This window comes from Macrotis lagotis, chromosome 5 (assembly GCF_037893015.1).
Source record: "Macrotis lagotis isolate mMagLag1 chromosome 5, bilby.v1.9.chrom.fasta, whole genome shotgun sequence".
In the NCBI taxonomy this organism is placed as follows: Eukaryota; Metazoa; Chordata; class Mammalia; order Peramelemorphia; family Peramelidae; genus Macrotis; species Macrotis lagotis.
This window is the reverse complement of record NC_133662.1, coordinates 228,043,830-228,062,485: the sequence shown is the minus strand read 5'-3', so window position 1 is coordinate 228,062,485 and position 18,656 is coordinate 228,043,830. Positions and strand designations below refer to the sequence as shown.

Below are 18,656 nucleotides of genomic sequence, written 5' to 3'. Positions count from 1 at the left end.
ATTGGAGATCTAAGGGGGTGGGGTATAGAAGAGATTAGGACCAATCACCAGCAGTCTTGGAATTCAGATATTCTAAAAGTTTATTAATGTTAATCATTAACATTTGTGCATGCTTGCATGGTTCTCAATCTGAGGAAGTTGGAGAGCATGCTGGGGGGGGGGTGCCTCATTGTTTGCATGGGCCAAAGAAATGAAGGTTAAAAATGTTAATTTCTGAGTTTCTAATACAAAGTTCAAAGGGTTTACACAAAACTTTGCAAATTATTTCTTTGTTTATCAATGTTTTCTTTTATGATCTGTTGCCTGTGGTGCTTGAGTCTTGGTTCAGTGTATCTTCTTTAATTATCAGTCCAAGGTCCAGATGTAAAATGCCTGGATCCATCTGCTCTGATTTGAATGTCTTTAATGGACTGTAATCTCCAGTAAAATTTCTTTCACCCCCTTTTTCTCTTGGTAAATTTCCACACTACTTTCACCCAATTTGATGCTCTTTCAGCCATTCACTGGTAAGTCTGTATTCCAGCTCTTCCTGATTGATTTAATAAAATGAATTGAAATTATAATTTACTATTATGACTACTAATTAATGCATTAGTATAATATCTATTTTAGCTCAATACTAGAACTCTTAACCCCTAAGTCCTTTTGTCCTTTTTCTGGAAAGTGAGGTCCCTCAGTCTTAGGTACTGACTAGCTAGTATAGTTCTACCTATTTCAGCATATAGACCTAGGTTAAGACTTGAAGAGAAGGGATGAAGCCCCTTTTTTTTATTTTAGATTTGTAGAGTGAAACAAATGACTTGCCCAAGGTCAAAAAGGAAGACCAGAGAATAGAGACAATGCAGGTGCCTTGATTTCTGGTCCAGTGCTTTTTCTAATAGAACTGCTTTTCTATTCCTTAGCCCTCCTCTGGAGAGGGAACAGCATGGTGACTGGGAGTCAAGGCTCATGGGTTTAGTCACTGGGTTGTGTGTTTTGGGAGGATTAGATGGGGGTTGGGAAGGAGGAAAAATCTGACGTTGGAGATCTCTTGGCCTAGGGTGAAGAATGGAGGTTTTGGGGAGGGAGGAGGAGGAGGAGGAGGAGGAGAGAGGGTAAAATGTGAGGGAGTTGTTTGATTTTTATTCCTTTACCCATTATATGATCATTGAAATTGGAGACGTTCAGTTAATGCCCTTCCCTCTTGTGTATTGGTTTCTGCAACTGGTAGTGGGGTAAATGCGGGTGAAGATCTTGCAATAAATAACCAGAAATGCCGATGGCTGGGAGGGGTGTGGATCCACCTACCATCCTTCCTATATGAGGAATGCTGGAGTCCAAACCCACCATTCAAACCAGACCCTATTCACCCTGTTTTCGCTAACTGGGCAAGCGGGTACCACCAAGTGGCTAATTGAAGGGGGGGGGATGAGGGGGGGCTGGATGCTTTATGGGGAGGGTTCCGGGATTTGAGGCTCCAAGCTATCCTGAAATTGTTCAGGGTGGGCGCCAAGAGGGGTGGCTGTCAGGCTCTTTGGGAAGCTGCGGCCAGACCCCTGCCTCTCTCCTCCTTTGGGCCTGATATTTCCTTCCTTGCCTGTAGCTTTCGATTTCTGTCTCCCAGACAGTCCCCGTTTTCCTCCTCCTTTATGGGGGCGAGGGTTGGTCTTTTCCCTTGCCCCTGATAAGTGGCCCCTCAACATCTCTTCATCCCTCCCTACATCTGGCTTGAGTCGATCCTTTCCATGCAGTCTCCCCAACCTCCCCCACCCCCGATGGTCTCTCCCGGTGCTCGGCTGCGCGAGTTGGGGGGAGGCGGAGCTGGGGTGTGGGGGGGCAGGTCTGCATTGCCGCTTCCCCTGGTACCCGGAGCAGCCGCTGCCGCTGCCTCCTCCCAGCGGCCCCGACATCCTCCTCGCCACTTCCTTGCCGTGGGGACCCTTCCCAGGTGAGACCCCCGACTCTCCATCCCTCCCCTCCAGGCGACCTTCTCTGCTCCTAGCCCCATCCGCTCTCTACATCTGGGGCATCCCCTTCAGATTGGAGCCATTTTTTGCTCCAGTGCTTTTTTTTTGAGAGGGGGGGTCCTCATCTTTAATCGGGAGGTGTTGTGGGGGATGGATGTTTATTTCCACCAAGATCTGTCTCTCTGTCTCTCTCTCCTCGTCTCTATCTCTCTTTCTCCCCCCGTCTCTATCTCTCTCTCTTTCTCTTCTACCCCCACTTCAAGATGGGGGGCTACTGGGGAATTAATCTGAATTATATCACTACCCAAATCCCCAAGCCCCCAAGCCCCCCTTCCCCTCGTCCTTCCTTCCCTTATTCTCTCCTACATCAGGACGGAGGAGAAATGACCTTGGCGGGGGGGGGGGAGTGGGGGGGTAGATTATGCTCCCCCTTTTTCCGGTTTGAGACTGGAGGTAAATAGATTGGGGGTGGGAAGGGGCTAGATGCTGAAGGGTGAAGGTAGACGGGGGTCATTGTACCTGTCAGGAGATCTGGGAGCGTTGGAGGCGCAGATTGGAGCCAGGGCTGAGACAGAGAGAGGGATGGCTACCTGGAGATGGAGCAACTGATAAAGGCGGGAAATCTTGTGTGTGGGGGGGTAATAATGGACCTCAGTCTATCATGAAGACTCGGGGGAAGTAGGAGTTGGGGGAAAGGGCTTAGAGAAACCAATTAGTGAATTTCGGGTGCCCTGGTGCCCTCCAGACCAGAAAAAATGGAAGGAGGGGACTCGGGGAAAAATAGCCCTGGTGAAGGCCTCTGTGCCTGCCTGTATGTCTTTGGGTTCCCTCTCTCCATATTCCTTTCCTTGCAGTCCCAGCTGTCACCTCCATTTTATCTTCACAGCAGTGGCCCTTTCCTCACGCATGCTTGGAGTGAAATGGGGGGGGGGGGTGCAAAGGGGGGAGGGGTTAGCACAGTTTTGCCTACCCTTAAGGGCAGGCACTGAGGTTCTGCTTATCCTTCTGTAAAAGGCACTGTGGACTGTAGGGCACCTCTTGGAACATTTTATCCCAAGGAGGATGGGGATTTGGATGCATTCAGTTTACCAATGACCTTGTCACTTGTGATGAGAGATGGAAAGCAAGAGATGGATTGGGTTTCATGTCTGAGGGCTTTTGAGGTATTGGGGTCCTCCTAAACCCCAAATCTCCATCTATGGTTGGCTTAGGGACACTGAAAACACCTGATTCCTTCCTTACATTTGCTCTACAGAATCCATAAGAGGAATGAATTCAGTCTTTATGGTCTAACGATGTTTATAACCAGATTGTCTCCATATCACACCCTCCTAGGCTCTTCCTACTCTCTAGCCCCTGTCTCTCCCTACATTCTTCATTGAGACTGAAGCTCAAAATAGCATTATTTCCTTTAACCTTAGCCAGCTCTTGGAATCTCTGACTCCCCTTCTCCCTCATCTGACCTGTCTGATTCCCTGTTACCTGGGGAAGAAGGAGGTTGAGTTGCTGCATGACTTCAGTTTCCATATCCCTGGGGCTAATGGAGTGACAGCCACAGGACATTATGACCTCAGACCCATTTTGCTTCCTCCTCCAGGACTCTTGGGAGAGACTCATTTTGGATTGGGGAGGGGATAACTAGATTTCAATTCATCTCTTTCTTCCTGAGGTGAGGAGTGTGTGTGTGTGTGTGTGTGTGTGTGTGTGTGTGTGTGTGTGTGTGTGTGTGTGTGCCACTGGAAAAGATCACAGGAATATGGATTTAGAATTGGGAGGGACCTTAGAAGACATTTAGTTCATCTCTTGTTTTTAATGGTGAACTGAGGACCAGAGGTACAAGGTCACACAGGTTAGTAAGTAGCAGAGATAAGATTCAAACCTTTGACTCCAAAACCAGTCCTTTTTCCTCTGTAGGGACCATTAATCTTGCTCAAGTTCATCATGGATTTAGACACTCAGGCTGAGAGAGATCTAGGCTTTGGTTTCTGTTCTTTATATCCTTACTTCCCCATCTCCTATCTGGGGTTCTCCTCAACCTCCCCAACCTAATCCCAACTATTTATAAGGGACCTCCTCTGATAAGACTTTACATAAGCCCCATAGGAATATATGTGCGCACCTCCCATCTTTTCCTTGAACTGTAGTTTTTTGGGGAACCCACATCCCCCCTTATTCTGCACCAATCTTTGACGCAATGCAGTGTCCCTGAAGTCCTTTTCCCCCAACCCAGAGAGGAGGGACAGAAAGGATTAAGTGAGGATTAGGAGGAGAAGTGCCCAGGGGGCAGGAGGGTGGGGGAGAAGACCTCTTAAGTGAAGCAGGAGTCAGGGGGTAAGTTTTACTTCTCTACATCTCTATCAGAGAAAGGAGATCCAACTGTTGTCCCTGGAGGAAACTGCTAGTCACATTTTCTCAGACACCCCTCTTAGTCAAATCTTGGTCTTTATTCTTCATTTGCATCTCTTGTATGATCTGGTCAGGTCAGTGGGGCATGAATGGTAGAGTAGGTTGGGCACATCCAGGGGGATCTTAGAAGTCCTTGAGAAGACATTTAGTTAACTCCCTAGCCCATGACCTACTTCTTTTTTTCTTCATTCCTTCTCTTTCCCTAGCCAATATTGCCTCCCCCTTAGATTGTGCCCAGAGATGGCCCTCATTTGTTTTTGTATTTTGTAGAATGTGAACCTTTGCTCTGGCTGAATTGTTTATGTCAATCTCTGTGAGATCTGCCATAGGAAAGGGAGACACTGTGATGTAGTGGAAAGAGAGCTGACTTTGAAGTCAGAGACCTAAGGGCATGCCTTAGGCAAGTTACTTAAATTGTCTGGGTCCCAATCCTGTTACCTATGAAATTTGAACTCAGTGGCATCTAAGTTCTTTTCGATGAGCCCAGGATTTACTGACCTTGATGGGATGCTATCCATGACCCAATGGAGAGGCAAGAGGCATATATTCTGGTCTAAAAATGAAAGTATTGTCCTTGTAGCCCTTGGTTCATGAAGGTGTGATGATGGGCAGGATGTGGGAACCCCATCTTTCAAACCTGCCTCACTGCCTCTTATAGATTAGGATGAGGAGCAAGGTGACCAAACAATGAGACTAAACACCCTCTAACTATTGGACCAAAAATTTAAAAATAAAAAAAATAAAGTATCAAGCTTAAAGAAATTAGACAACAGTGCTTATATGTCTAGTTTTTAGTAAGGCAGTTTTTCTGAGCTTAATGGGAAAGGGTTAGAATAAACTGATGGACTAGGATTCTAGACAGACTCTAGGCACCAAGGCTAAGATGAGAGGATGCTATTGGGAGGGAAAGATGACCTCACAGTACTTCTTTCATCTCTAGTTAATCATACCACTCTGGGGTCATTTCCTCATTTTAAAATTTGGGTTGGGCATGATGTGGATTGGGATGGGAAAGGAACTACAATGTATTTGGATTGATTTCTTCTGATTCTCATTCTTTTTTTTTCTTTTCCTTTATCTTCCAGGACAATCAATGTTTCCTGCAGAGACCTGACTGCTCACCATTTGCTAGCCTGAACATTCCAATTCAACTCCAACCAACCTGATTCTCCTTTCCTTTCCCTACCCTCTCCCCCAACTCCCTACTTTTTGACTATGTTGAATAGATTGTAGATTTATGTTTTCAGTCAAATACCATCAAAGCCTTCCTCTCCTTTTCCTTACCCCTTGAATATATTCCCCTTTTTTGGTCCTACCTCCTCTTTCATTATATGCCCAAAGCTCTTTGGATGTACTTTACCCAGGGTAAAGTGTATATATTAGAGGGTCTTCTAAAATCTAGAGGTTTTTTGAAGGACAAAACAGGGAGGGAGAGAAGACAGAGGGGGGACCCCTAAGGGGTGTCCAAAGACTTCAATCACTGCCATGGATGAAGGCTTCCGTGACCGAACAGCCTTCATCCGTGGGGCTAAAGATATTGCAAAGGAGGTCAAAAAGCATGCAACCAAGAAGGTAGTCAAAGGACTTGACAGAGTTCAGGATGAATATTCGAGGAGATCCTATGCCCGATTTGAGGAGGAGGATGATGATGATGACTTCCCTGCCCCAGCTGATGGTTATTACCGTGGGGATGGAGTTAGGGAAGATGAAGAAGAAGGGGGTGCATCCAGTGATGCCACTGAAGGCCATGATGAGGATGAGGAGATATATGAGGGAGAATATCAGGGAATACCCCGGGGAGAATCAGGTGGAAAGGGAGAACATTTGGCAGATGGGACTCCCCTAGCTGGGATGAGGGGAGGCCTGGGTGATGGAGAAGGCCCTGGAATTGGAGGGGAAGCTCAGCGACGAAAGGAGAGGGAAGAGCTGGCCCAGCAATACGAAACCATCTTGAGGGAGTGTGGCCATGGACGGTTCCAATGGACCCTCTATTTTGTCCTGGGTCTGGCACTTATGGCTGATGGGGTTGAAGTCTTCGTGGTGGGGTTTGTGCTTCCCAGTGCTGAAAAGGACATGTGTCTGTCTGACTCCAACAAGGGCATGCTGGGTGAGAACCAGTCTTTCCTGTTCCTTTTCCATTTACCACCCCTTACTTCCTAGGTTGTCCCCTATTACGTTTCCATTCTTCTGGGTACTGAGTGGCACTCCAAAATATCTCCTAAGGACAATAGGGACGTTCCCCTGGTCCTCCTTCCCTTCCCAGTTCCCAAGATTTGGGTACCTTGTGGTCCTTCCCTAAGGAGTTGGACCACAGCTTGCAGAGAGTAGGGGAATGAGAATCTGTGGCTTCTTTAACTTCTGGTTTGGAGATTATGTAATTGTAATGAGCCTGATAATACTTTCCTCCTCTCATGACTTCCCACTCCCCTTAGGAGGTGGACTAGGGTCAAGGGAAATGGTTTATCTTCTTGGCATTTAATCTTTGTCACAATAGGAAGTCATTTTCTATTCATTGAGTCTTCCTTTGTGCTTTGCTGGGAAAGGGCTTATTCCTTTCCTTTAGAGGGAAGGGAATGGAAATCGAGAGGTTAGAATCCAAGTTTCTTTTGCTTAGGTGGGAGAGAGATGATTTGCCCCAGCTGACAATTCCTGATGGGGTTGTGTGGCTGAGGATGCTTAAGTTTCTGGGTCTAAAGGGGAGAACATTATAATCCAAAGATACTTGAGTGGCCCCTGGTAATGCCTAAATTACCAACTGCCCCAGGACAAAAGATGGGGAGGAGATCTCTTCTGGACCCTTCCCAGAGGAGGTGAACAGTTCTACAAACAGTGAAAGGAAAAGAGGTTATGAAAGAAGAGAGGGGTTGAGATTAGTGTTGGAAGGAAAAAAAAAGGTTAGCTCTAATGGGGAGATGGGGATTTCCTGACTGAGAGATTTATTAATTGGAGAGATGAATTATCTCCTTTACTAGAGAACACAAAAGAGATCTCTAACTGAAGCCTGTGGGGAGGACTGGTTTGGTTTTGAGAGGGTCCTGGGGAGAGGAGCTTTAGAGTGGATTAGATCTTACTTATTATTACTCTATTCCCATATCTGTTATTATTCAGGGTATTCTTCTCTAGGTTCTTGCCATATTGCTTTGTCCATTTCCTTGCCAAATGGGGGCCAAACACTCTGGTCTTTATTTCCTAACGCTAGATCTACTTAAGCAGTCAGATGTCCTTTCTCAGTTTTTAACCTTGATCATCTATCTTGCTGTAATTTTACCTCACTTTGTATTCCTTTGACTGGAGGAGGCATGACTGAGACTGACCTTCCTATTCTTTCCTTTCTAATGTTCGTTCTTCTAGGTCTCATTGTCTACTTGGGTATGATGGTTGGAGCCTTTCTCTGGGGAGGTCTGGCTGATAGACTGGGTCGGCGACAGTGTCTACTCATCTCACTCTCTGTCAACAGTGTCTTCGCATTTTTTTCGTCCTTCGTCCAGGGTTATGGCACATTCCTCCTCTGCCGCTTGCTCTCCGGAGTCGGGTGAGCAGCTACTCCAAAGATTCCTTTCTTCCCTTTCCTTCCCCACCCCAAACATTCTCCAAATCTACCTATAATTTCTGTTTCCATTCCCAGATGTATTTTCCTATTTCAAAGTCCTCAATTTTCTCAGAACTGGTTTTTTAAGGCTCTTTTGGTGGTCACCCTAAACCCTAAGTTTATATGGCTTCCAGAAGCTTTTTCATTCCCTAGTTTTCCAAATATTATGGAAACCCTGTACCTACCCATTCTCTTGGCATCCCTGGTATCTCTCTAAATTTCCTTCATTTCTCTAATCATCATTGACCTATATCTGCCCTACTCTATATCTAAGACCTTTTGAAGACCTTCCCCTTGGATTTCTCTTCCCATAAATTTCTCTTTCCAGAGCTTTCCCCATTTCTTTAACTTTCCTAATCTCCTCAACCATCTACCTATTCTTTAAGACTCTCTTAGAAGCTTACCTCTTGCCATAGCTTACTTTTCCCATCTTTTGAAGAAGAGGGGAGCTAGGGAATAGGTTTGATGGTAGGGGAATGTTTGGAAATCTACTCTGATTTGGTGGGAGGAGTTTAGATCTGGGGAATGGTGGTGGTATGGGAATCTGACACCTGATCAGCCTCTTTAACATCCTCTTCCTTGGAATTCCCAACAGTATTGGGGGATCTATCCCTATTGTCTTCTCCTATTTCTCTGAGTTCCTGGCCCAAGAGAAGCGAGGGGAGCATTTGAGTTGGCTCTGCATGTTCTGGATGATCGGTGGTGTATATGCAGCTGCTATGGCCTGGGCTATCATTCCTCACTATGGTAAGAGCCCTCCAAAGGACTCTCCCCCTCCTGGAGATCCACCTTTAGATTCCTCTCTGAGGCAGAAACTACCCTTAAATCTGTCATGATCCAACTGGAGTGAAAGTTTTAGAATCTCACCCCCCTCCAAAACGAGTATTCTTCCAGGGTGAATTTCTTTCTGGTTTCTGGTTTCTAGTGATGTCCCTTCATCTTTTTTTTTTCCCCTTAACCTAGGATGGAGTTTCCAAATGGGTTCTGCTTACCAGTTCCATAGCTGGCGGGTTTTTGTTCTGGTGTGTGCCTTTCCTTCTGTATTTGCCATTGGAGCCCTGACCACACAGCCGGAAAGCCCCCGATTTTTCCTTGAGGTAAAGGATGATAGAAATTGGGAAGAGAAACCTTTCGTTTGGGGATTTTTAGATGTTTGTTTTTTGCCTTTTATCTGCGGACCTCTTGGTTCACTTTTGCTTTTCCTTTGAGGTTGTTATGACTTAGAATTGGTTCCGTTTGACCCTGGTGCCTATTTTGGCTCACTAATTGCTTTTGTTTTGTGGGGGGAGGGGGGATTTTTCCCTCTTACCTTTACTTTTTTGTTTGTTTTTTGCAAGGCTATGGGATGAAGTGACTTGTCCAATGCCACACAGCTAGGTAATTATTACATGTCTTAGGTCAAATTTGAACTCAGGTCCTCCTGACTCCAGGGCTGGTACTCTATCCACTGCACCCCTAGCTGCCCCCTACCTTTATTCTTTATGGCATTGTGGGTATGGAATAGGAACACTTCAGTGTCTTCAGTGGTTCAATATGTTCCATATATTGTTTCATGCACTCATTCTGAAGAGATGGCCAGGATAATTTTTTTTCAGGGAGTCTTTAGTTCCAGAATTGAATTTAGTGATTTTCTCGTATGACTCTGCTTCCCTTGCCACATTATTCCTCCCACTAGGGGTCCTTTGGTCTGGGCAGCAAGAACTCTAATCACCTGGGTAACTTTGGACACATTATTTAAATTTCCTGATACTCAGTTTCTCATCTATATATGTTATGTGTCATAGGTCCTATTGTGGTGATAGGGACAGGGCTAGTTGCAATACTCCCTCTTTCTTGCCCCTCTTGTGGGTAGCAATACATTTGCCCCCTCCTGTACCTGTCTTCAGGCTGATTTTTTCTCTAGTCAAATCTCTCAGCTTTCCCCCTCAGGGGGAATGATTTTCCTTTCAAACCCAAGGGAGAAGACGGTAAGAAGTTCTTTCTTTGAGACAGCTACTTTAGCAATACTAGATCCCAGTTTGTTCACAGCCTGAAAGGCTGCTACACTTATTTGCATAGAAGTCAGTGTAGACCCTTTTTTTTTGTTGCTCAGAGCTTATTTGCAAAGTTCTCTTTATATCAATAATTCTCTTTTGAGTTGTAAAATTTCTCTGTTTTGGGGCAGCTAGGTGGCACAGTGGAGAGAGCACCAGCCCTGAAGTCAGGAAGACCTGAATTCAATTTCTGCTTTAGACATTTAACAGCTGTGTGACCCTGGAAAGGTCACTTAACAGCTATCTACCTCAACTATCAAATGGGATAAGAATATCACTACCTCTGAGGGTTGTTGTAAGGATCAAATAAGACAATATTTACATAAAGATGATATCTGGCACATAGTAGGTGTTTAATAAATACTTGTTTCCTTTCTTCCCGAGAGAGAGTTAGTAAATGAGTAGCTAGGTGGCACATTGGAAAGAGTACTGAAGTCAGGAGGACCTGAATTCAAATCCAGCCTCAGACATTTGATATGTATTAACTGTGTGACCTTGGGCAAATCACTTAACCCTGATTGCCTTTCATTCAGAGCCATCTCCAGTCATACCTGGCCATTGGACCTAGATGATGCTGGAGGAGAAAGTGAGATTTGTGACTTAGTAGAGCCCCCCCCACTCAAATCCAAATTCACATGCATGCCATGGCATCAGCTTCCTGATGACATGTTCTTCTTCAAGAACAAAGGACAAACAACAAGTGAATAGAAGCAAAAGGCAGGAAAGGGAGGCATCCCTAATTCTATTCTCAGCAATATAAAGAAACTGTTCAGGCCACTTGTCTGTTCTTTGTGGCCTCTGCCTTATCAGGTTATTTTGGTCCTTCTCTTAGAGTCTCAGCTTTTATTCTTCTGTCATTGCATTCATGCCAATTCCTAATTTATACTAACCTTCTTCCCTCCTCTCCTTCTATATTTTATTTTATTTATTTATTTTTTGCAAGGCAAATGGGGTTAAGTGGCTTGCCCAAGGCCACATGGCTAGGTAATTATTAAGTGTCTGAGACCGGATTTGAACCCAGGTACTCCTGACTCCAGGGCCGGTGCTTTATCCACTGCGTCATCTAGCTGCCCCCTCCTATATTTTCTTGAGGCTTTTTCTCCTCCTTCCTCACTTTTAAGAACAGGAGAGGGTTGGTTAATAAGCACAGAGAAAGACACCTGAATAAGCTATAAGCTACCCAGAGAAAGGAACTGAGGAAATTCTATCTGTTGGGACCCTTCAATGATCTGATATGATGAAAATGAGAAAGTGGGAATAGATTGAGGTTCCTTTCAACTTTAGATCTATGATTCCATGACTTCCTTACCTCCTTCAACTAAATGACATCCATCATTTTCCTTGTCCCTAAATTTCTCCCATGAGATGGTTAAGTAAGCATCTCTCCTTGGGTTTTCCCTCTGTTATTCTCCACCCCTACCTGCCCTCCACTGTACCACCTAGCTGCCCTCTCCACCCCAATATCCATTTGGATCCTATTGAACTGGACAAAAGCACAGTGGTGGAAGGAGCCCTGAAATGGGAGTCAGGAAGTCTTGGATCTGAAACTAATTCAGTGGGTGTGTGACCTTGATCAGGTTATTTCATGGGGTTCCAGATGCTTCTTCTGATAAATGATGGGATTGGACAAGATGGTATCTAAGGTCCTTTTCAACTCTGGACCACTGAGTCCACATCATTCCTGGGAAATTTAGAAGGTGTGCGTGTTTTGGGGGTAGGTGTGGTCGTGGGGTTGGTGGTATATTTCCGAGATATCATGGACCATAGACTTAGAACTGGAAGGGCCCTTAAATGTCCTTTAGTCCAACCTTCTCATTTTACAGCAGAAGAAGCTGAGAATCAGAGAATTAAATGATTTGCCCAAGGTCACATGGCTAATAACTGGCAGAGCCTTTTATTTCAACCCATACTCTTTAGGTGGGAGATAAACTCTTTTTTTTTTTTTTTTTTTTTTTTGCAAGGCAAACAGGGTTAAGTGGCTTGCCCAAGGCCACACAGCTAGGTAATTATTAAGTGTCTGAGACAGATTTGAACCCAGGTACTCCTGACTCCAGGGCTGGTGCTTTATCCACTACACCACCTAGCTGCCCTGGGAGATAAACTCTTGAACAGGAAAAAGAAGCCTGGTCTAGTTAGGGCTGGGGGTAGATGGAAATAAGGGTGGAACTAGACTTGAGAGAAACAGCTGGGATCTGAGGAGGTTGTGAGTTTTAACCTGCATCTCTATCTGTGGCTGCAGAATGGGAAACATGATGAAGCCTGGATGGTCCTGAAGCAAGTCCATGACACCAATATGAGGGCAAAGGGACATCCCGAGAGAGTGTTCTCAGTAAGTTACTTCCTACCAGCCAGGGTAGGGTTTTTTTCTCCTTTGGAACCTCTATAGACTTAGATACTGGAAGTGTTCTGAATAAATAGCTTAAATAAATAAATAAATGTTCGAATAAATAATAAATCCCCTTCTCCTGACACTCTTCTCTCAATTCCTCCTTCTCATGGGTTAAGTCACCTGATTATTTTTCCACCCCAATTTCCCTACAACCTTCTCCATGCTCTCAGGAGCTATCTCACGTTGAGTCAGATTTTTCTGTCTCTATTTTTGCTTCTGTTTCTAGGTATGTATGTGTGTGTGTGTCTCTCTCTCTTTGTGTCTCTTTCTCTGTCTCTGTCTCTCTATGTTTGACTCTCTGTCATCAAACTTGTCTCTATGCCCCATGACTTCCCAGTTTGCTATTGGAATGGAACTTGATGAGGTTGGGTGATGCCACTCCCATGGCCCTTGTGTGATGGCTGGACCTGTTTTTTTTCCTCCAGGTGACCCAGATTAAGACCATTCGTCAGGAGGATGAGTTGATTGAGATCCAGTCAGACACAGGGACCTGGTATCAGCGCTGGGGGGTCCGGGCCATGAGCCTGGGGGGCCAGGTAATAGAAGATTTTGCAGAGGAAGAAATGTAGCTGGTTGAATAGGAGAAAAGAAAGGGTATTGATCTTGGGGAATTCATAGATTAGGAGGTGGGAGGAGATATCTGGGTATGTGGATACATACCTCCTCCCCTTGACCATCTGCTCCCATCTCTAGGTTTGGGGAAACTTCCTTTCCTGTTTCAGCCCTGAATATCGACGAATCACTCTGATGATGATGGGTGTGTGGTTCACCATGTCATTTAGGTGAGGGGCTGCTGGGGTCGAATGGGTATCTGTGTCTGCTAGGGTGGGTGGGAGAAGAGTTGAAAGTTAATCAGCAAACATTTAAAATACTGCATACTGCAATTTAAAATCAGCATAAGTTTAAAATATGCGCTGGGGATACAATGAAACAGAAACTTAGTTCCTGCCCTCAAGGAGGGAGAAAGAAACAGGTATTATATGGTAACTTTGAACCACTAAAATGATTTTAGTGGGGAAGAAAACACACAAATAACTAGGTAGTTACTTTGTATAGTGGATAGACTGACTGACTTGGAATCAGAAGATCCAGATTCAAATTCTACTCAGATCCTTACTAGCCTGGTGATCCTGGGTTAGTCATTTAACTTCTGAGCCTCTCTGATTTCCTCACTTGTAGAAGGTGGTGGTGGGGGGTGGGTTTGAATTTAATGGCCTCTAAGTTTCCTTTCAACCTTAAATTCATGATCCTAAGATAGGTTCAGAGTAAATGGAAGGTAATCTCAGAAAGGAAGACATTAGCTAGCTGCCTGGTAGACCTGGAAAACCCTCTGGCTGAAGATGGTATTTGATCTGAGTCTTGTAGAAGCCAGGGATTGTAAAAGAAAGGTGAGGAGGGAGCAAAGCATAGTCAAAGGGTGGCTAGGTGGCGTAGTGGATAAAGCACCTGCTCTAGAGTCAGAAGTACCTGGGTTCAAATCCGGTCCCAGACACTTAATAATTACCTAGCTGTGTGGTCTTGGGCAAGCCACTTAATCCCATTGCTTAGCCTAAACCAAAAAACAAACAAAGCATAGTCAAATCTTTTTTTGGGGGGGCGGGGTGGAGGAGGGTAGCCAGTGGAAAGGTTTGGAGATGGGAGAGTAGGGAGAGGTGTTGCTGTGACACTCCCTGATCATTCCTCTTGTGGTCTTCCCCCTTTAATGGGTTCTTCACTTACTGTTATAGACTTGGGGGTTATGATGGATCCCTCACCTTTCACTTCAACCTCTAACTGTTCCCCAGCTACTACGGCTTAACTGTCTGGTTCCCTGACATGATACGTCACCTCCAGGCAGTTGACTATGCTGCTCGAACCAGGCTCTTTGCAGGGGAACGGGTGGAACACGTGACCTTCAACTTCACACTGGAGAACCAGATTCATCGTGGGGGCCAGTACTTCAATGACAAGTATGTGAGGGTATTTCCCATCTGCTCTGTTAGCTCCCCAGCCAAGGAATCTCCAACTGGGCAACAGAGAGCACTAGAGGAGAAGGTTCCTCTGGTTTCTCCTCTACTACTGTTATTGAGGGATCTAAGTTGGGGCAGGCAGGAACACATGTGGGGGGCCAAATATGAGGGTTATAGAGAAAAATGTCTCATTTCTCTCCCCTCCATCCTTTTAATAATGATGATGTAATAATAGCTAATATTTGAAATATTGTACTTTAATGTTTGCAAAACAATTTCCAAGATATTGCTTTTGAACCTCAAAACAATCTTGTAGTTGGTGGTTGTATTCTTATATTAAAGGTAAGGAAATTGAGGCTGAGAGGCTTTGATTTATGTAGTTCTCCACCCCTCTTCCTTGTCCTTCTAGGTTTATTGGCCTGAGACTGAAGTCGGTGTCTTTTGAGGACTCATTATTTGAGGAATGTTACTTTGAGGATGTCACATCCACTAACACGTTCTTTCGGAACTGCACATTTATCAACACAATATTCTACAACACAGGTAGGTACCAGTCTTTTGCTTCAGGAAAAAGCAAGGTGGGTGATGTCCAGAGAGGGAGACAGGATCTTCTGGCACTATAGACTGACTACTGGTCCACAATTAGCACCCTGCTCATTTCCCTTTAATCCTTTTTATTTTATCCCCTGCCCCTATCACACACACACACACACACACACACACACACACACACACACACACACACACCCCTACCTTTCTCATCAACTTTGTGTTTGTTTTTTTTTTTTTTCTGCTCTCCAGACCTGTTTGAGTACAAGTTTGTAGGCAGCAGGCTGATAAACAGCACATTCTTACATAGTAAGGAGGGCTGTCCACTGGACGTGACTGGGACAGGTGAAGGCGCTTACATGGTTTACTTCGTCAGCTTTCTGGGGACACTAGCTGTGCTACCTGGGAACATTGTGTCAGCCCTACTCATGGACAAGATTGGCCGGCTTCGAATGTTGGGTAATTGGGAGCAAATGGGGGAGGTGGGAAGAAAATAGTCTTAGTAATTAAGACAGGACCATGCGGCTCTATCCCAGAATATTTGAGATTTAGAGTGTCACTGAGGGCACATTCACCCCTTGGTTGTGTAGAAACAATTGGGTTTAGCACCTAATTAGCAGGCATAATTAACTAAAATAGGAAATTGCTAAAAAGTATATTTCTTTTGCCTCTTCCTCTTCCTCACCCTCAACTAGGATTGTTCACTGTCTGATAAGAACATCCTTGAGGAGTCCTAGAATTTCTACCTTCCTACTGCGCCCCCCCCCCAAGAATGAGTCATAAAAAATGTTTGAGAGCACTGATTTCTACTCCATTCCCTGGCCAATTGGCTCATTTTATGGCTGGTGCATCATTGATCCTGGGTGTCAAAATTGCTAGTTCTGACTTTCCTTGATACTACTTCCTAGACAACAAATATTTGGCAAGAATTTGGGCATTGCCCTAGGCAATCTTTGCCCTGTAAAAGAACTTCAAAGAAATGGTGAGGGTCCAGGATAGAAGTGTCTGACAGGAGGTAAAAATAATCAGGAAGACAAGGAAGAAGATACTCTTGTTGGTGATACTGAGGATCATGCCCTGCTCAACTAGATGGTTGGTTGGTTGATTTTGAGCATCGGCCTAGATAATGGTGGTTGATGCCCAGCTCTCCTTTCTTCCCCAACTCAGCGGGTTCCAGTGTGATGTCCTGCATCTCTTGCTTCTTCTTATCCTTTGGGAACAGTGAGTCTGCTATGATCGCTCTACTATGCCTCTTTGGTGGAGTCAGCATCGCGTCTTGGAACGCGCTGGATGTGCTGACTGTTGAGCTCTATCCTTCAGATAAGAGGTACCTATAATGGGAATTGGGAATGATAGAGGGAATGAAGGACTAAGGCACTGGAGGTGGGGAGAGATTATGGGGGATGGGGAGCTGAATGGAAGAAAATCACTATGTCCTCTGACTGGCAAGGTGGATTGACATAGAACCTTTTTCCATACTCTGTTTTCTCTCTAGAAGCTTTTTTACTTCTGTGCTCAAATACCCCTTGGGATGCCCACAACTAGCTTTGTTTTGGTGTCTTCTTTCTGTCGCTCTAATTTCTGTTGTTCTTATACTACTACCCACTCTTGTTTATAACCTCCACCCTCCTGTAAACCCTTGAATATTTTCTGCCTTTCTTTCTCCCCCATATTAAGTCTTTGAGTTCTTTCAGCTGCTCCATCACTAACATCACATCCACTGGTCTTTTCTCCTTAAATCTTGTGCCTCTCTTTACATCCTGCTCTGTCGTCATGTATCCCATTACATCTTCTTTTGACCCTTCTCTTCCTGCCTCCACAGGACCACAGCCTTTGGTTTCCTGAATGCTCTGTGTAAGCTGGCAGCTGTGCTGGGGATCAGCATCTTCACTTCTTTTGTGGGAGTCACGAAGGCCGTCCCCATTCTCTTTGCCTCAGCTGCCCTTGCCCTTGGCAGTTCCCTTGCTCTGAAACTTCCAGAGACCCGGGGGCAGGTGCTGCAGTGAGGGAGAGTTGGAGGACACGGGGGCAGTGCACTGTGAGACCAACAGCTCCTTCATCACCACCCTCCTCTGTCTGACCCAAGAACCTCCCATCACCCCTCTCTACCCTTCTTTGTGTTTGTCTTAGCTCTGTGTGAGTGGTGTGTGTGTGTGTGTGTGTGTGTGTGTGTGTGTGTGTGTGTGTGTGGTCCTTACGGGGCAACAGAGAAGAAAGTTCTTTCCCTCTAAGGTTCTGGAGAAGCGCCACTCCCTACCTCCAACTATCCTTAATATACAGAAGATTCTTCTTTCCCTTCTTACCAGATATTATGGTTAAGTCTCTGACCCCTTCAGGGGGTAAAGAGAAGGGCCTCATTCAATCTGTATGAACCTCACTTCTCTCCTGGAGCTAAGATTCAGGAGAAGAGAGGACTGGGGCAGAGTGAGGATGAGGTATTTCTTTTCCTCTTGGTTCTTCAGTATGTTCTTCAGGAGTAAGGGGAGTAGAAAGGCTGTAGACCAGAGGGTGTAGGATCTTGGGCAGAGAGAACTTCTGAAATGGAGGCTCATAGGGGGCCCTCCTATACCTCCTGTGGATGCTGGTAGGGATAGCAATAATCCTTAGTCCTCTGGCCTTCCTTTTCCTGTTCCCCAATTTGGGTTGCAAGTTTGAATCTCGAGTTTTATGAAGTTTGATTTCTTATTTTTATTTATTTATATTCAGTTCTGAGGCAGCTCAGCAGTTGTATGTATGTGTGTGTATGTATTGTGTGCATGTAGTGGGGAGGGGGATGTTGCTGTATTGTCTTGAGATTTTAAGCCAAGGGTAATTTTAATAGAAACACATGACTGTGGCCTCACCAACACAGTTCCTTCTTTGTCCTTCCTATGTCAAGCCTAGGAAGTGTAACCTCTGGGCTGGGAGGGCAATGGAAATATCTAGACTATGGGGACAAGTCTAGGTTAACCATGATCTAAGCACATTGCCCCCTCCCTCTCTCCCTCTGGAGAAGCACAGGCTGCCCTGCAGGTAGGGGTTCTAGAGCACAGGCCCTCACTCTCTCCCAAGGGCCCCCATTCAAGGAGTCATGGGGAGGTCGAAGAGACCTGGCACTTGGTCAAACCAGCAGACAGATCTAAAAGCACAAGGATCCCAGAGTGGGAAGACAGGGTCTCTTTCCCTGAGCCCCTCTAGCCAGGCTCCAGTTCCAGCCCAGGAGTCTCAGTTCCCCCATATAATCTCTTCCTCATGAAGTGGCCCCTGCCATTTAAACTGTAGCTGCTCCTTACCCTGTGTGACTGGTCTTTTTCTGGTGCCCCCCACTGTAGTTGTGATGTGCTGTAGTTTTTAGCTGTTTGTAAAATGTAAAAAAAAAATAAATTAAAATTTTAAAAAATAGGAAAAAAAGGGGAAAAGTATGAAAAACAAAAAGTAAAATCCAATTTCCTCTCCTCCATATTGCGTCTGGCCCCCCCAACCCTGTGGTCACTCCCCTCATTTTGTAACACTGACCAGGTGGTGACCGTTGAACTCTTTGTGCTCAGACCACCCCCTTCCCTTCTGGTGCCATGTGTTATGAGCCACAGCTCTGTCACTCCATCCTGCTGGACGCAACTCCTTCCCCTCCACCCCAGGAGGGGCCGTCCATCTTCCCACCCTCCTGGGAATGCTCCTCCCCTCCAGTCGATGTGAAAAAAATGAAATGAAAATAAGAGAAAAATAAAATTTTAAAAAATCCCTAAAACTGAAAGTGATGTTCTTTTATTTCTTCCATTCAAGTCCAAGTCAACTCCTGTCTATTTTGTCAGTCCT

General features: G+C 45.3%; 1 protein-coding gene and 1 long non-coding RNA gene across 4 annotated transcripts; one reads left to right on the top strand and one right to left on the bottom strand.

Moving 5' to 3' along the window:
• Positions 1-62: 62 nt before the first annotated feature.
• Positions 63-5,007, bottom strand: LOC141488554 (uncharacterized). Its single transcript, XR_012468727.1, has 2 exons — positions 4,851-5,007; positions 63-529 (listed from the first exon to the last, which is right to left on the bottom strand). It is a non-coding gene; the product is annotated as an uncharacterized LOC141488554 (long non-coding RNA).
• SV2A (synaptic vesicle glycoprotein 2A) lies at positions 1,839-16,969 on the top strand. 3 transcript variants are annotated; one of them, XM_074188669.1, is made up of 14 exons: positions 1,839-1,927; positions 3,544-3,615; positions 5,438-6,459; positions 7,704-7,884; positions 8,537-8,688; positions 8,905-9,038; positions 12,214-12,303; positions 12,789-12,899; positions 13,057-13,145; positions 14,148-14,312; positions 14,722-14,855; positions 15,114-15,320; positions 16,029-16,188; positions 16,684-16,969. In XM_074188669.1, the coding sequence occupies exons 3-14, from the start codon at positions 5,838-5,840 to the stop codon at positions 16,865-16,867; spliced, it is 2,229 nt and encodes a 742-aa protein (XP_074044770.1). In that variant the 5' UTR covers positions 1,839-1,927; positions 3,544-3,615; positions 5,438-5,837; the 3' UTR covers positions 16,868-16,969. The 3 variants fall into 3 exon arrangements, with proteins under 3 accessions (XP_074044770.1, XP_074044771.1, XP_074044772.1); XM_074188670.1 differs by lacking the exon at positions 3,544-3,615; XM_074188671.1 differs by lacking the exons at positions 1,839-1,927; positions 3,544-3,615 and adding an exon at positions 3,629-3,795.
• Positions 16,970-18,656: the final 1,687 nt, after the last annotated feature.